Source organism: Monodon monoceros, unplaced genomic scaffold, assembly GCF_005190385.1.
Source record: "Monodon monoceros isolate NGI ecotype Baffin Bay Population unplaced genomic scaffold, NGI_Narwhal_1 Super_Scaffold_15, whole genome shotgun sequence".
In the NCBI taxonomy this organism is placed as follows: domain Eukaryota; kingdom Metazoa; phylum Chordata; class Mammalia; order Artiodactyla; family Monodontidae; genus Monodon; species Monodon monoceros.
The window spans coordinates 45,222,160-45,240,101 of NW_021703771.1; the positions used below are offsets into that span (position 1 = coordinate 45,222,160).

The following is a 17,942-nucleotide window of genomic DNA, read 5'->3' on the forward strand; positions in this document are numbered from 1 at the left end:
CCAGTTACAGCACGCAACCTATCCAGGTGACAAAAGAAATATTAAAATTATGAAACTAAAAATGTTTTATTATCAATGACTATCAAATTTCGATTTGTTTATATTTATGAAAGTTCTTTTGAAATATGCAGAATCTTTTTTTTTTTCCCCAGAATTACCCCTGGACTACAAATTTACAAGTTTCTCTTCAAACAATTCAAAAACAGCAGGCTATTATCCAAACCCTCCATTGGTCTTATCAAATGATGGGAAACTGAAAACCAAATAAACTATGTTTACTGAAAAATGAAGTGAAGAACCATATGTACAGCAAATGTACTGTAAAAATGTTAATTTTCAAAAACTACTGTAAAATGCTTTATAGAAACAAATTCTTAATGAAGTGACCAAGAAATTGGTATGTTTTTCCATAGGTCTCCTTTCTATAGAGATCATCTTGATACCCAACAACTCTCATTATGTTAAAATCTCAATATCTTAGAACTGAAAAGAATCTTATTAATATTTTCTATACTAGCAGTTCTGAGATTAGAATCACCTGGGGATATATATACATACACATGCATATTTACACATTTGCCTAGACCAGTGGTTCTCAAAGTGTGTTCCCCAAACCACTAGCATAGCAGCACCTGCAAACTTGATAGAAATGCAAATTTACAGGCCCCATCCCAGACATACAGAATCAGAAACTCTGGGAATGGGACCCAGCAATCTGTGCTTAATTACAGTGTGGTTCACACTACTAAAGTTCAAGAACCATTGACTAGACCATAACCTCCAGACATTGGTTTAATTGGTCTGGGGATACAGATGAGCATTGATGTCTTTAATATGCCCCAGGAAAATGCAGCCAGAATTGAGAACAACTGATCTACACCTGTTGTTTCAACTTAAAGTTCAGAACACCAAGTCTAGTAAGATTAAATTATTTTAACTATGCTATTTTTGTGGTTACCAAAGCAAGGAAGTAGACATGATGTCTTCTGAGACTACACAGCCATAATGGGACAGGGATGATAGAGAAGCCAACTATTTCAGCCTCCAATGTTACCCATTAGGGTTTTTTCCTCCCTAATAATGTTAAAGGCTGTTTACTTCACTCTAAGGCATGTATTCTCAGTGGGGCAAAAATTGGTTCTTGGGGTGAAAAAAATCTTAGTGTAACGCAATGGATTATGGTCCTCCATATCTCAACCCTAGTCAATAAAATCTTATTCCTTAGTATTAATTTCTTAAAGTTAAATTTATTAAATATTTTTCTCCTAGGGCGGGGGGGTGGATAATGAAAAGAGAAGTTGAGAAAAATCGCTTTAAGAGGTTTTATAGTTATACTACAATCCAGGATTATTGTGTTCGATGTGCTAATGTATAGTCATATTAGTAGCTGTTTGCTGCAAGATGTTTGGACCCAGATAATGTTTACAATATAAATTCTTGGCTACTCTTTATGCTGTAATTTTACCCTGTCCATCATGGACATATCAGAAAACACTGGTCACCATCATTTTACTTGGATTGTAGCAGAGAATTTAACATATTGATGGATGCAATGAAGTTAAGTATTTTGTTAAATTTTTAAGTGCTCAAATAATCCCAAATATATTGTGGGGATGAGTATCTCAGGGTAGGTAAACAGTTACTGATTTTTTTTCCTCAAAGTCAGTAGCTTTCTTCAATATCTACTAATAAATGTGATTGTCTTTGAAATTGAATTCCAAAATCTTATTGGAATATAATAAAGAGCATACATAATCAAGCTTAGGGCTGAAGTGAAAGATGCTATTTCATGTAAACTTTCAGTAGACATTTGATTTCTTTTAAAAATAAAGCTGTTTTTCCTTATGCATGTTTATTTTGTCAATGGCAAAGAATAATACATCTTTAAATGCTTATAAACTGCTCTTGTTAATATGAAAAACGCGAACTCCAAGGTAAGAAGTTAATTGCATTTTTTTGGCCACTGAAGAGTGAAAAAAATTCACTCAAGTCAGAAGTTCTAGTCCTACTTTTTACCAGTAGCTACCAAAGAAATCTGAACAAGTTACCACCTAATCTGACCTTAGTTTTTTCCATCTTGTCAAAAAGATGGTTAAGAGTTTATATCCAAGTTTCCTCCCACTTTTCTAGCAGAGTCAGTCAGTGCTTCTGTTGGACTGTAATTAGACTTTAAAAATTTTTTATTTGTTTCTAAAAAGTGTTTCTAATTGTATATGAAGAGTAAAAATAATCATCAAAAATGGTATATTTAAAATTTAAAAGAGGATATTAGAGAAGAAAAGCTGTATATTCTTTAATAAAGTTACATGAAATAAGAAAGCAGGAGAATTGTGTTAACGGACAGAGGACTTAAATTTAATATTAGCATACAGGCCTATGAAGCCACCATCGTCCTGATACCAAAATAAGACAAAGACACTACCATAAAAGAAAATTACAGGCCAATATCTTTGAAGAATATAGATGCAAAAATTCTCAACAAAATATTAGCATACCAAATCCAACAACACAGAAAAAGGATCCTACACCACGACCAAGTTGGATTCATCCCAGGGTCACAAGGATGGTTCAACATACGCAAATCAATCAATGTGATACACCAGATCAACAAAAGAAAAGACAAAAACTACATGATCATCTCAATAGATGCAGAAGAAGCTTTTGATAAAATTCAACATCCACTCATGATAAAAACTCTTACCAAAGTGGGTATAGAGGGAAAATATCTCAACATAATAAAAGCTATTTATGACAAACCCACAGCCAATATAATACTCAATGGTGAAAAGCTGAAAGCCTTCCCACTAAAATCTGGAACAAGACAAGGATGCCCACTCTCACCACTTCTATTCAACATAGTATTGGAAGTCCTAGCACCAGCAGTCAGACAAGAAAAAGAAATAAAAGGTATTCAAATTGGTAGGGAAAAGGTAAAACTGTTATTACATGCAGATGACATAATACTATATAATATATGGGAAACCCTAAAGACTCCACACAAAACTACAGGAGCTGGGGCTTCCCTGGTGGCGCAGTGGTTGAGAGTCTGCCTGCCGATGCAGGGGACACGGGTTCGTGCCCCGGTCCAGGAAGATCCCACATGCCATGGAGCGGCTGGGCCCGTGAGCCATGGCCGCTGAGCCTGCGTGTCTGGAGCCTGTGCTCCGCAACGGGAGAGGCCACAACAGTGAGAGGCCCACATACCGCAAAAGAAAAAAAAAAAAAACTACAGGAGCTGATAAACTAATTCAGCAAGGTAGCAGGATACAAGATTAACATACAGAAATTGGTTGCATTTCTTTACACTAAGAATGAAATATCAGAAAGGGATTGTCAACAAACAGTCACCTTTAAAATCACATCAAAAAAAAAAAAAAACCTAGGAATAAACCTGACCAAGGGAGTGAAAGACTTATATGCTGAGAACTATAAAACATTAATAAAGAAAATTGAAGATGATTCCAAATGGAAAGATATCCCATGATCTTGGAAGAATTAATACTGTTAAAAGGGTCATACTACCCAAAGCAATATACAGATTTAATGTGATTCCTGTCAAGTTACCCATGGCACTTTTCCCAGAACTAGAGTAATCCTAAAATTTTTATGGAGCCATAAAAGACCCAGAGTTGCCAAAACAAGGAAAAAGAACAAAGCAGGAGGCATAACCCACCCAGACTTCAGACAGTACTACAAAGCTACAGTAATCAAAACAGCGTGGTATTGGCACATTAGCAGACAAATGGATCAATGGAACAGAATAGAGAGCCCAGAAATAAACCCACACACCTAAGGTCAATTAGTCTTCGACAAAGGAGGTCAGAATATACAATGGGAAAAAGACAGTCTCTTCAGCAAGGGGTGTTGGGAAAGTTGGACAGCTACATGTAAATCAATGAAGTTAGAACACACCCTCACACCATACACAAAAATTAACTCAAAATAAATACTTAAGACATGACACCACAAAACTCCTAAAAGAGAACATAGACAAAACATTCTCTGATGTAAATCATACCAGTGTTTCTTGGTCATTCTCCCAAGGCAATGGAAATAAAGGCAGAAATAAAGGGACAGAGTCAAACTTACAAGTTTTTGCACAGCAAAGGAAAGTACAATCAAAACAAAACACAACCTACGAAATGGGAGAAAATATGTGCAAACGGTGAGACTGACAAGGACTTAATTTCCAAAATATATTGGGTTGGCCAAAAAGTTCGTAACATCTTACAGAAAAACCCAAGCAAACTTTTTGGCCAACCCAATACAAACAGCTCACACAACTCAACAACAAAAAAGCCCAATCAAAAAATGGGCAGCAGAACTAAATAGACATGTCTCCAAAGAAGACATGCAGATGGCCAACAGGCACGTGAAAAAACTCTCAATGGCGGTAATTATTAGAGAAATGCAAAGCAAAACTACAATGAGGTATCATCTCACACCGGTCAGAATGGCCATCATTAAAAAGTTTACAAACAACAAATGCTGGAGTGTGGAGAAAAGGGAACCTTCCTACACTGTTGGTGGGCATGTAAGTTAGTGCAGCCACTATGGAAAACAGTACGGAGGTTCCTCAAAAAAACTAAAAATAGAATTACCATACGATCCAGCAATCCCACTCCTGGATACATATCTGGACAAAACTATAATTCAAAAAGATACATACACCCCTATGTTCACAGCAACACTATTTACAATAGCCAAGACATGGAAATAACCTAAATGTCCATTGACAGATGAATGGATAAAGGAGATTGGGTGTATACATATACAATGGAATACTACTCAGCCATAAGAAACAATGATATAATGCCATTTGCAGCAACATGCATGCAACTAGAGATTATCATACTAAGTGAAGTAAATCAAAAAGAGAAAGACAACTACCATATGATATCACTTATATGTGGAATCTAAAATATGACACAAATGAACTTATCTACAAAACAGAAACAGACTCACAGACATAGAGAACAGACCTTCGGTTGACAAGGGATGGAGGTGTGTTGGAGGGATAGAGTGGGAGTTGGGGTTAGCAGATGTAAACTATTATATATATAGGATGGATTAACAATAAGGTCCTACTGTATAGCACAGGAAACTATATTCAATATCCTGTGATAAACTATAATGGAAAAGAATTTTTAGAAAGAATGTACATGCATAACTGAATCACTTTGCTGTACAGCAGAAATTAAGTACAATAAAATAAAATATACAATTTTTTAAAAATGTTTTAAATAAATAAAAGTCCTTTTTGTACATTTACTCCCTTCAATGAAGGGAGCAAACTGCTAATTTCATTTATGCAGCAAACATCATGATTACATATGTAACTTCAGGAGTATTTTAATCTGTAACTATGGAATTCTGTATTAATTAAAATAAGTGATTTAAAAAAAAACCCTTCAAAGACCATCATGAATGGGTTAAGAATAACCTTCAATTGAATACTCATATAAATAGGGTTTTTGTTTTGTTTTATGCCAAATTTAGTACAGATGGCTGTGATACAGTGGAAAGTACCCTAGCTTGAAAGCACAATTTGTGATTTGTATCTTAGGCAATTTAGTTCAACTTTCTGAGCCTATTTTCTCAACTGTTTAAAAGGGGACAGTAAAACTGTCAGGATTATGAAGGTAACATAAGAACAAACATGGAAGTACCTACTGTCACCTCAGATCTCTTCAGATTGTCAAGCCAGGGAATGCATATCTGACGCAAAATTGGGTATCGAAGGCTTAATTTGTGACTCAATGAGACTGGGAACTCAATGATTAGGAATATTGGTCATTTATGGGGGGGGTTGTTTTTAATGATGAAAACTGATGTAAGGAAACGTGAGTCAACTGGAGGTAAAGCAGAAGCAAAAGCAGCAGGAGGAGTGATGTGGAGGAGTAGGGGGCCTGGTAAGGAAGGTCAGAGAAGACTTTGTGGGTGTCTGGCCTGAGCTGAATACCCAGAAAAATAGAAGAGGATGCCAGGGAAATTATGAAGTATGTCACTATTACTCATAGGGCAATAATGGCCCAAGCAGACCAAAATGGTAATACTTCTTGGGTGAAAAGGATGAGAGAAACTCTTTAACTGGTTTGGAGGTCTGATTTAAGAATAATTGGGGTCTAGAATTGAGGAAGAAAAACAAAAAGGCAATGCAAAGAAATGGAGCAGGGCTATATGAGTTAACCGATCGGGTGGTACGTGAATCCTAGACAATGTTAACTGAGTCTAATTTTATTAGACTAAACAGAACAGAAACCATGTTAATCTGTAACAAACGAGTAGCACCAGCCTACTAGAAAAATGAGTACTACTGGTTAGACTAAAGCTGATAGTAAACCAACAAAAATGATTTTCTGATTACATCCAGAACAGGATAAAGAGATATGCTTGAAACAGATGGTCGACAAGGCAGAAATTAATCACTGAATTGAAAAGGTAAAATGAACATTGTATAGGGAATTTAGGACTAAGATAGGTATGAAACATGCAAAAGAAAACTTAGCTCTCTAATACTTAAAGTTCTCCAGGCCTAGAAAAATTATACTTCAGCAAATAGAGCTTGCAAATAAATATTGCACCAAGAGTCAGCAAGTCTGTTTTAACTGTATGTTTAATTAACAATCTCTAATTCAAATCAGTAGTTTGGGGGCATTTATGTCAAATCTTTGTTTAGATGGCTAAAAATATTCAGTGATTCATTTATGGAGACCTTGCAGCATTCATTGTTCTCTGTGCTACAGAGAATGCGGTATTCTTCATGTAATAGCTGCTGAAAAGCAAAACATTACTGGTAATTGACATTGTGATGTCTGATATCATGTTTCTAGACTTTATATTTGTCATAACTTTTTTGTTTTTCTTTCTTTTTAGAGCACCACACTGTTGTAGGAAAACAATTTAAGTAGTACTTAAAGAATATCCAATGATTAATTCTTCCAAAAGTCTATCTTAAGCTCATTAAATAAAAGAATCAGCCCAAGGTGGGACATAGTTAACATAAATATATAAGTAAACTATTATGGGGCATAGAGAACAGTTTTCCACTGAAAACAGTATTTTAAGTGAGTGACAAAAATCAATATATGGTGTTTCAATTACCAAAACCTACACTGACTGTATAGGAAATATGTTTATGAGTATGCACTTGGGCTTATTTACCATTTTTCACACAAAAAATCTTGGAAGGTGCACTATTGCCTTTTTTTTTTAAGGTTCAGGATGATACTTACTGTGACGACTTGATAACTTTAATGATTTTCCAACCACTTATTAGCCTAGACAAAACAGACAAGCCTTATTTATTTTTATTTTTTGGTGAAAACAAGAAATACAGCAGAGTAACAGATTTATTTTTCCTTTGAGCACATAGGAGAAGACTAAAGTACTATCTTTGTTTAGTTTGACAGAGCAATTCTACAAGTACTTACACTGGTTAGGAACATAGGATGTCAAGTACAATATTTACTGCTAGGCCAAGAAATATCAAGACGACAGGTTTTTCTGTTTGAGAATACTTCCACAAGACAGCACAGTTTCAAAGGTCACATTCAATTATATTTCTAAGAATAGAGCTATATAAGAAGAGAGAACAGAACAAGCTGATATATTAGGGAATATTCACAGAAGTCTTCATACTGCACAGGAAACAAGCCTGATATTTTTGTACACATTCTCAATTACAAGCAAAAAGCATGCCTGTAAATGTCAATTTTGCCAGAAAGCATAAATGGAGAAAGGAATTAACAGGACTTTACTCAAACACAGTGAAATAAGGAGCATACATCATTAATCGTTCACATATTCTAAAATAATACAAAACATTTAGACTTGCATTTTTGTGTACAAAAAACTACTGGTGAATTCGAGGAGTTAGGAAAAACTGAAGGAAAACGCAACTCCTCCCACCATCCTCTTTAAACATCAACCACTTTCATTCTCCCACCTCTCCTGGGAAAAACCTCAGGGGCCTCCCCTCCTACCCCTGACCCTACAGGGTTCCAGCCTTTCCTGTTTACCTTCTCAAGCCCAATCCACAGCAAGCTCATTTGTTTTCTGAGCTTTCAGTTTCTACAGCCTAGGACACCTTTCCCACTGCTCTGTGTCCAGACATCCCAAGCCCCGCGGAGCAGACTTTCACACACACCCTTACCCCCAGGAGAGAGGCTTGGCAGCTCCCACAATGCAGTCTGCAGCCCGCTCCCTCATTTGTTAGGTCAGAAGCAGGGAAGGAAATGCAGAAGCTGAGGACTGAGAGCCAAGAAGGCCAGGCAGTAGGATGGAGGCTGTGGGACATCAGGGCAGTCAAAGAACAGTACAGAGGACACGAGTGACCCTCAAAATGCTGCCTTGGGGTTATTTCTAAGTGGTCCAAGGCCCAAAAAAGAATTTCCATGCTTAGAAAGGTGGAGTGAAACTACGTTTTGATTGCCTTGGATCACAGCCTGCTCTGGGTCTGTCTTGAAGCCATTACTGTGAGGCCCTTCTGTCTCCTCTCAGCTTCTCACACTAAAGCTCAAGAAAACACACAGAAGGTTTTGGTAAATGGATGAGGAAGAGGATGGGGTTGTCAGAGTTGGCCCCAAAAAACAATGCCCATAAGTAGGCAATTAACCTACAGGTTTTCCTTTGAAATGTTTAGACTTTGCTAAAGGAAGTGAGGTGGAGACATGAGGGCAGAAGACAGCAATAAGAGACCTGGAGTCTGATGCACAGTACCTTTCTCCTGGACACAATCAAAGGGAGAGCAAATTAAACAAAAAGCCTGCTTTGCCAGTTTTCTTTTCCGTTTCTGAGCTGTAACTGCTTCTGAGAGGAAGAAGCGGTGGGGGGGGGGGGGGGGGAGGGAGACGCAGACAGAGACAGATGTATAACAGGCGCCACAGACTAGAAAGACCTCTTCGTCGGTGCCCCCAACCTGGCAAATTTTGTCATGTTCAGAATGGGTGCGGGAGGGGTTGAGAAGGGGATGCCTAATAAAGTTGCCTTGATTAAGGGTGGTTTGTCAGCTAGGGCTCAAAAAGTCTAACTGCTTGAAGGGACCCCCCACCAGCTTTGCTTTGGACGCTGTGATATTATGACTGCCCAACCTGCCTGACAGCCAGTTGGGTTTATGGGTAGCCATTTGGGGGGCAGGGAAGGGGATAGTTCCTGTGTGCTACCCAGGAGCTTAAGTCTACAGATAGTTCCTGAAGAGGAAGGCGATGGTGCCTGTGCAAAGCTCATTCAGAAGGTTGAGTGCAGGTTCGGGTGGGCCATATCACAGGCCTTCATACTCACCAGTATGTGATCACAATGCAGGGTGCCCAAAGGCATAAGACGACCAATATGATAACATAGACACCTGTCATGTTACCTCATTCATGCCTAGTAGCCACCCACCAGCCAGCTGCTGATTCTGCGATAACCAGCAGCGTGGATGGCATGGACCCAGGAAGACAGTTGGAAACCAGTTATTGGTAGCCTGGAATGTTCAGTTTGGGTTGATGACTGGCATCATCTACATAAGCTTCATCTTGAGGCAGTGAAACTCAAAGATCTTGCCACAGAGTACATGGGTATCAAGAGGACAGCTTGCATAAAGTATGAAGTACACCAGCTAAGTATTTGCAAAGGTATATCAAGCTTCTTTGTGGTAGACAGCCACTTTAAAAACTGGGAGAAGGCTATCGTCAGACAGGGCCAAGGGCATGCAAAAGAAGGGAGTGCATTATCTACAGTATCATGTGCTTGGCATAGAAGTAGTGGAAGGCCGTGCACTTGGAACATGTAACGATGCAGAACAGCAGGAAGGCTCAGAGGAAGAAGAGCATGGGCATATAAGCGATTATCTTGCCACTGATTTTTGAGGATTTAGAGGACAAAAGGACAAAATAATCCAGTGTGAAGAGAAACTAAATGGAAGACTGCATGCTGTTGGCTACGCACAGGTCCAAGAGGAGGTGGTAAGGAAACTTGTGCAGGAGCTTCTCACAGGGCAGGAGTTAGCCAGACTGGAACCTGAAGGTCCTGGAGCTCTCCACTGGCTGCCTTGCTGGGTCTCGAAATCCTCTGCGGGGCCCATCACCCATCAGGTAGTACTGGAGGGGATTGGGCCACAGTTCTGCTTTGATAATCTCTGCAATCCTGTCGAATTCTAGGAGGCTGTGGTCTGAGAACCAGTTGAAGAAACTGGGAATAGTGTTGCCTTCCCGGTTCCTGTGGATATGGGACTGGGGGTCTTGGCCCCGGTGCCAGCGGATTGGCGTGGAAAGAGACACCACCCGGCCAGAGGATCTGCGTTCATATTCCTTGACAAGCCCCTCATTTCGGAAGTAGGGGTTGCTCTGAAAGATGAACTTGAATTTGCAGCCTGCTCTGGGGTGTTTAAGCTCCTCCACTTCCAGATTGATCATGTACCTCATCATGTCTTCATCTTGGCCACTGATCATAGGTGACAGCTGGGGATGGTTGCGAAAGGCAGTGACCCAGAAACCTGGAATATTTTGGATGATGAAACTTCTGCGCTGCATATGGAGCCTTCGCATACGGCCAAACTTGCGCTCCAGCTGAAGGAAGGCCCTGTCAGCCTGAGCATTTACATTCGACAGCTCCTGATCGATGGCTTCCAGCGAATCCATGCAGTTATTGATCTTCGGGGCCCTGACCCGGGCCTCCTCCTTCGCTCCTCCTACCACCTTTTTCTCCTTCTGCATCACCTTCTTTTCCTCCACCACCACCTCCGCTACTCCCTCCTTTTCCGCTGCTGCTGAAACAGCGCACTTTTTTGTCGTCATTTCCTTGGCTTTCGCCCCAGGCATTATCTGAGACCCCAACCTCCCTGCGCCACAGGCTTCTAGAGCCTTCTCGACAGCAGGGCTGCACAGCTCTCTACGCTGACAGCCATTTTTTTGGCTATTGTCGGCTGCCACCGAGGTGCAGGCAGAGGCTGCTTCCATGCCCTCGGTGGAAGCAGGAGCCTCTTTCTGGCCCGCTTTGGTCGCAACGCGGCCGCGACTTCCAGCAACCCGAATGCGGAGCGCAAGGCCACAGCCCGCGGGGTCCCGGGGCGCGCCTCCCTCTGCGGCGGTCTCCAAGCCGCCCTCACCTGTGTCCGCCATCACCAGGGTGGCCCCGGTTTCCTCGCCCTGACACTGCTTTAAGTCTGGATGTCCCGGGGCATGGTCGGGAGTAGCGAGACCGCAGGTTTTAGCGACAGGGAGGTTGTCGCCCTCATCCAGGCCGCTCATTTTGGTAGAAGTCAGACCTGCAGGAGGAGAAAGTCCGTTGTCCTCCGCCGAAGCCGCGCTCCGCCCCTCGCACCACCCCTCTTTTCCGCTCTGCGGGATGCTGCTATGGCAACCGGTGACGTTAGGCGGTAGCGTCTCAACATCGCGCGAGAGTTCGTTGCGTCTTATGATTTTGCTAGTCTGTCAGGGATGTTTCTTTGTCTTTGTTACAAAATGTTATGAATTTCGTGAGTCTAGAAAAGATTTGGCTTGCATAAATGGTTACAGACCAAACTCGAGCAAGTGAGAACTGTGTGAATGTGGATTTCTAAGGCCCTGAATGAAATTCTAAGGCACCTACTGTCTTTTAAAATACTTAACTGTTAAGAAAGGTTAGTTATTGTCTATTCAGTTCAGCTCATGGGGCCTCTCTTGTATAGTAAACTGGATTCAGCAATTCGCAGCCCTTCTTTAACGTACGGATTCATTGCTGTTACCAAAGAATTGAGATGAGCAGGTTTTGATTTCTAAGAAAAGTGTTGCCGTGTTAAATGTGATGATTTTAAAAAATTAGGAGCAGCTAAAAGGGAAGTTTCTCTCATCCTAAGAAGACATAATAAAGGATTATTTCAATTTGCCTTACAGATTTTAAAGTATATGTACTTTGGCAAACACCTTTGAAGCAACTGGACAATATTTTCACTTTCAACTGATGTTAGTAGCAAAATGTATTTTCCTCACTTAGAGGTGACGCACACACGTGCAAGGGTGCAAATTCAGCCATTAAGCATTACTGGAAGAAACGTAATCAAAGGAGATTTTAATTTCTGAAAGTATACATATTATATAGTGCTTACTCTCGGGTTGTAATCTTAATCTGAAGAGTTCCTGCTTCAGAATGGCTGTGGGCATGAAGCCAGCAATTTTGCCGAATTTTTCTTCTGTGATAATTCACTGCAGGGCAGAAGCCATGATCAACTGTTTGCAGGCACCGGAGCTACTAATTGTCTTAATTAAAATATTTTAAGTAACATTTAAAAAGTTAATGTTAAAATATTTGAGAAAGAAAACTTGTTTATTCGGGTCAGTTCGTTCATACATTTCATTTGATAGTGTTATCACTACTATCTGCTCTGTTTGTTGAAGTGTGAAAATACTGGTGTTAATCCTTAGGAAAATGCAAGAAAAAAAGGAAAACTTAAATTTGCATATTTTTGTTTAAACTTTTAAATTCATATTAGAAAAATGATTATAACTCTTTGTAATAGAAATTCCACTACAAAGCACCCCAGATTATGATCACTTTCAAATAAGGACTCAGAAGAGATTCGTTAGAAGTAAAGATTTAGGGGCAAAGGATTTCGAGAAAATCAGCAGTTATATTGAGACTTCTGGTGAAGGAAGTAGTGCAGACCTGTACAGCTAATAATGAGGTGCTGATGGAAAGATACAGGCAGACATTACAGAGAAACAGCCTGGCATCCAGCTTCATAGTTTAGCTCACAAAGGTTTTCCAGAGAGTCCATAAACACTTAAGATATTCAAGGACAGACTGTCCATATTGACTGCTGCCAGCTAATCAGTTATGCCATTAAAAAAAAAAATGTGCAAACAAGGTTCACTCTTCCCAGACTATAATTATTTTTCTCTCTCCTCTTTCCTCTTTTAATAAATCCTGTTTTTGCCTTTGTGGGGTGAAATCAATCTATTTATTTATCCTGCTCATAAACAAGGAAACGGCATGCTACAATTAAGTGACTTTGTGTTTTTCTTTGACACTACTCTGCCTTGTTTCTTTTCTTAAAGAATCTTTTCACTGTTGAAGGATTAATTCTCTTGGATTATAACATGAGCCAATAGACAGAGAAGCAAATGCTGAGTGAAAGTTACTTTGCCATGCAGGAAAGAAAGAGTTTGCTATTTGGAACATAAAATTAGAAAATTACATAAGGCTACTACATGTGAACTTTTTGCTCTTGTTGTATGTACCGAATTTTTTTTTTACTATTTTTAATACAATTTTTAAAGGTTATACTGCATTTACAGTTATTACAAAATATTGGCTATATTCCCTGTGTTGTACAATACATCCTGTAGCCTATCTTACACCCAATAGTCTGTACTTCCCACTCCCTCATCTTTATATTTCCCCTCCCCCCACCCCCACTGGTAACCACTAGTCTGTTCTCTATATCTGTGAATCTGCTTCTTGTTATATTCAGTAGTTTATTTTTTAGATTCCACATATAAGTGATATCATACAGTATTTGTCTTTCTGTCTGACTTATTTTACTTAGCATAATGCCCTCCAAGTCCATCCATATTGCTGCAAATGGCAAAATTTTGTTCTTTTTTATGGCTGAGTAGTATTCCATTGTGTGTGTGTGTGTGTGTATATATATATATATATATATATATACCACATCTTCTTTATCCATTCATCTGTTGATGGACACTTAGGTTGCTTCCATATCTTGGCAATTGTAAATGCTGCTGCTATGAACATTGGAGTGTATAGTACATATCAAATTTTTTAAAAGATTTGTATCTCCACTACTTGAAACATCCCTGCCTCTGATTATTCCTGTCAATAGAATCATTTTCCACTAATAACAGCCTGCCCATTCTTTAAAACTCCATTCAACCTACCTCATGTAGATTGCACTAGGCATTTTAAATGAATTAATTTCATAAATAAGGACCAACGAATCACTGAGAAGTTAACTCATCCATGGTCGGACATGTATTAATTGGCAGATTGTCTCCTCTCATCTCCTATACCTTCCTTAACCACCTTACCATTCTATAGCTCTTGTTGCTTTTGCCATCCAGTTGTACTTATTTATCTTCTGTCTTTAACTGTCTTGGCTGTTTCATGCAGATCAGTCTCCTCATCCCAGCTAAACAGGATGGCTGCATAGTGGCTTCTTCTTTAGCATCTACTCTATATATACAGTAGCCCGGTGACAATCTCATAGATTTTAGTGAAACTTAATGATATGATCTAAATGAAGATTTTAAACATGTTTTACCAAAATGTATAATATGGCTATGATGGTATTACAAATTGAAGGTCTGTGGCAACCCCATGTCAAGCAAGTATATAGGCGCCATTTTTCCAACAAGTATTTGCTCACTTGGTGTCTCTGTCACGTTTTGGTAATTCTTGAAATATTTCATACTTTTTCTTTATTAAGTTTGTTATAAACTTTAATGGATGAGGAGTTGCTTCTCATGGATGAGCAAACAAAGTGCTTTCTTGAGACAAATCTACTCCTGGTGAAGGTGCTGTGAAGATTGTTGAAATGACAACAAAAGACTTGAAACTTAGTTGATAAAGCAGCAGCAGAGTTTCAGAGGATTGACTCCAATTCTGAAAGAAGGTCTACTGTGAGTAAAATACTATCAGACAGCATCACATGCTACAGAGAAATTGTTCATGAAAGGAAGAGTCAATCTGTGTGGCCGGCTTCACTGGTGTATCTCTTTAAGAGACTGCCCACAGCCATCCCAGCCTTCAGCAGCCACCACGTTGATCAGTCAGCAGCCGTCAGCATCGAGACAAGACTCTCCACTGGCAAAAAAAAATTACAACTCGTTGAAGGCTCAGATGATGGTTAGCATTTTTAAACAAGAAAGTATTTTTAAATTAAGGTATGTACATTGTTTTTTTAGATATAATGCTATTGCACACTTAGAGACTACAGTATAGTGTAAACATAATTTTGTATGCACTGAGAAGCAAAAAAATTCGTATGACTCACTTTATTGAGATACTCATTTTATTTTGGTGGTCTGGAACTGAACCCACGATATCTCCAAGGTATGCCTGTATATATTCATCATAGCTTACATTTATTTTGCATCTGCTATACACCAGACACTTACACACTTAAATGTGTTATCTCATTTAATCCTCTCAACACCCCTGAGAGATGATAATATTATCACCTCCATTTAATGACTCTACCTCAGAAGGAATTGAATGAAGCACAGAGAAATTGAGTTGTTTATCCAAGGTCACACAGCAGTGATAGAGCCAAAATCTGAACCCAGGTAATCTGACTCAGGAACCTGTGGACTCATTCATTATATTATTCTTCAACCCTACACAACATATAAAATGAGAAGGCACTTTCTTAGAAATAAGATCATATGGCCATCTAAGTTTAATGTTAAATCATCCACATCCACAAAGTAGTGACTCTTGTTGTGGAAGCGCCCCAACAATACTACTAAGGGGAGACTAAGTTACTAAGGGGAGAAACAAGAATTCATGATCCTCACTTCATGCCTTAAATCAACAGTTCTCAACCCATTAGATATAACATTCCTCTTTTGTTACTGGTGTTCTACAGACCCCATCTTACTAGAGGAGGACAGAAGGCATGGGCTGGAGTTCCAGCTCTGCCTTTCATGAGCTGTGGAAATCTGGGCAAGTAAAAGAAAGTAATTCTTAAAATATCTATTTTAATTTGTAAATGCTTGGGTATGCCTATATTAAATTACATGATGAAGTAGTTAGATGGCTATACATATAGAATCAATAGTTCCTTGTATTTTTTGGAAATTAACCTCTTTTAAGATACATGGTTTGCAAATATTTTCTCCCATTCCATAGGTTGCCTTTCCACGCTGTTGATTGTTGATAAAATAAAAGTCTTAAAAAGCTTCGTGTCAGAGTTTACTTGGCAGTTCTTTTCACTCTTACTGTTAGGCAATGATGTATCTTACAATCAATGTTTTAGAGTAAATGAAATAATTTGCTTTTAAAAATGGAATATATAAACAGCGGAAAAAATTTTTGTTTTCATATGTAGGATAGTGGTAGGTTCTAGGCTTAAATAATAAATTTTTCATCTACATGAATATTCAGCAATGGATCATTAGTTTATATGGGGCACCGTCTATCACATTGCAGGATGCTAGCGTCCTTAATGCCCCTGATGAATGCCAATAGCACCCACATTCATTGTATTGATAATAACCAAAATAACTCTGGCAAATATCCCAAGCATCCTCTAGGGGGAGTTACACAAACACATTGAGAATCAGTTTTTTTTAATGCTTGTGAATGTGGTATTCCCATTCCTGGTCACTAGAGGGAGGAAGTAGTCTATAAAATAATCTATTATATTTAAAATATTTTATAGGACAATTTTAAATATAATACCTGGCTTCATTACTTTAAAAAAAACAAATAATGAACCAAAAAGTTAATAATAATCTGACTAGTTTGTCGTTGGTTTTAAAGTTTAAACCGTTCCAAAGAGAATATGCCAATTTTATAAACCACACATTCATTAAAAGAACTAAGGTATGAGTTTTCAACAAATGTTTCATGCTCTATATGTTTTTCAAATGGAATCATAATCTTTTTTATACTTAGGCTATCACTGTTACAAAATTAAAATTTTCTCAGACAAGCTTGTTCGGTTCCGATGGCTTCCTGTGACAGCATTTAGCCACTCACCCCACCAGAAAAAAAAAAAGCCTTGCTTTTACCAATCATAAAGGAAATCAGAGACAAGGTCCCTGACCTGAGTGACCTCATGCCTTTGTATGCTGGGTGTGATGGTTGATTTTGTGTGTCAATTTGACAGGATTAATTTGACAGATTCAATATTTCTGGGGGTGTCTGTGAGGATGTTTTCTGGAATTAGCATTTGAATTGGTGGACTCAGGAAAGTCAGTAGACTGCCCTCCCCAGTTGGGGTGGGTGTCATCCAATCTGGGAAGGCCTGAATAGAACAAAAAGGTAGAGGAAGAATTTGCCCTTTACTTCCTGCCTGAGTACTTGAGCTGGGACATCAATCTTCTCCTGCCCTTGGACTGGTAATCATACCATCAGCTCCCCTGGTCCTCAGGCCTTGGAATTCAGATGGGTATTATACCATTACCAGCTCTCCTGGGTCTCCAGCGTGCAGATGGCAGATGGTGAGACTTCTCAGCCTCCATAACCCCACAAGCCAATTCCTCATAATAAGTCTTTTCCTGTTGTTTCCATTTCTCTGGCAAACCCTACTAATACGCTGAATAAAGACACATATGTTGGAATCAGACAGATCTGGCTTTAAGTCTCAATTGTGCCACTTACTAGCTGTTCAGTTTGAACAGATCACTTGACTTCTCTAAGCCACAATTTCCTTATGTATAAGATGAATATAATAAAACTTAATTTACAGGACTGTTGTGAAGATGAAATATGTGTAAAGTATTTATCCCAATGGGCTTTCAATAAATAAAAGCTGACTTGGTAATTTTTATTATTTTTATGTTGTTTTACGTATATTGAATACACTGCAGACAGTACAAAATCAACATCAAATTCTGTTATGAAACAATAAGTATATCGAAGTTCAAAGATGAAAGAAATCCACAAAGGGTGAAGCAGTAAGTGAAAGAAAGGAGAGTTGAATTGGACAAAGTAAATATAATTGGAATAATCTGAGAAAAACATGAAACATTAGGATGTAGTAATAATACTTGTCTGCAATGTTCGTTATTTCTAAATGATTCTAGACATATAGTATATTTCCAGTTCATAGAAAAAGTTTATTGCTGGAACTAAATGCGTTACCTCATTCTTCCACATAATATTACTTTATACAATACTTTAAGGAAAAAAAATTTTGTAAAATATATACCTTTAATAGCTAATTGGAGAGGATTCAGCAAAACTGACCCAAGAGTAAACTTGAGAAATTCGGCCATTACCTAACAATAGTCGAC

The 17,942-nt window shown here is 38.7% G+C and overlaps 2 protein-coding genes across 3 annotated transcripts in view; one reads left to right on the top strand and one right to left on the bottom strand.

Annotated features, from left to right (window-relative positions):
- Positions 1 to 2,533, top strand: part of NT5DC1 (5'-nucleotidase domain containing 1) — a 120,998-nt gene extending 118,465 nt beyond the window's left edge. Inside the window, exon 12 of one of the 2 annotated variants that reach the window (XM_029223517.1) lies at positions 153 to 477. In XM_029223517.1, coding sequence (XP_029079350.1) covers positions 153 to 268 — 116 coding nt within the window. In that variant the 3' untranslated portion in view covers positions 269 to 477. Of the gene's footprint in view, positions 1 to 152 lie in introns of both variants that reach the window. The other variant, XM_029223518.1, reaches the window with a different exon arrangement.
- A 4,761-nt stretch (positions 2,534 to 7,294) lies between these two features.
- TSPYL4 (TSPY like 4) lies at positions 7,295 to 11,436 on the bottom strand. The gene has a single exon (XM_029223520.1). It carries the CDS (start codon positions 11,229 to 11,231, stop codon positions 9,987 to 9,989), a length of 1,245 nt encoding a protein of 414 aa, XP_029079353.1. The 5' UTR covers positions 11,232 to 11,436; the 3' UTR covers positions 7,295 to 9,986.
- Between the last annotated feature and the right edge of the window lie 6,506 nt (positions 11,437 to 17,942).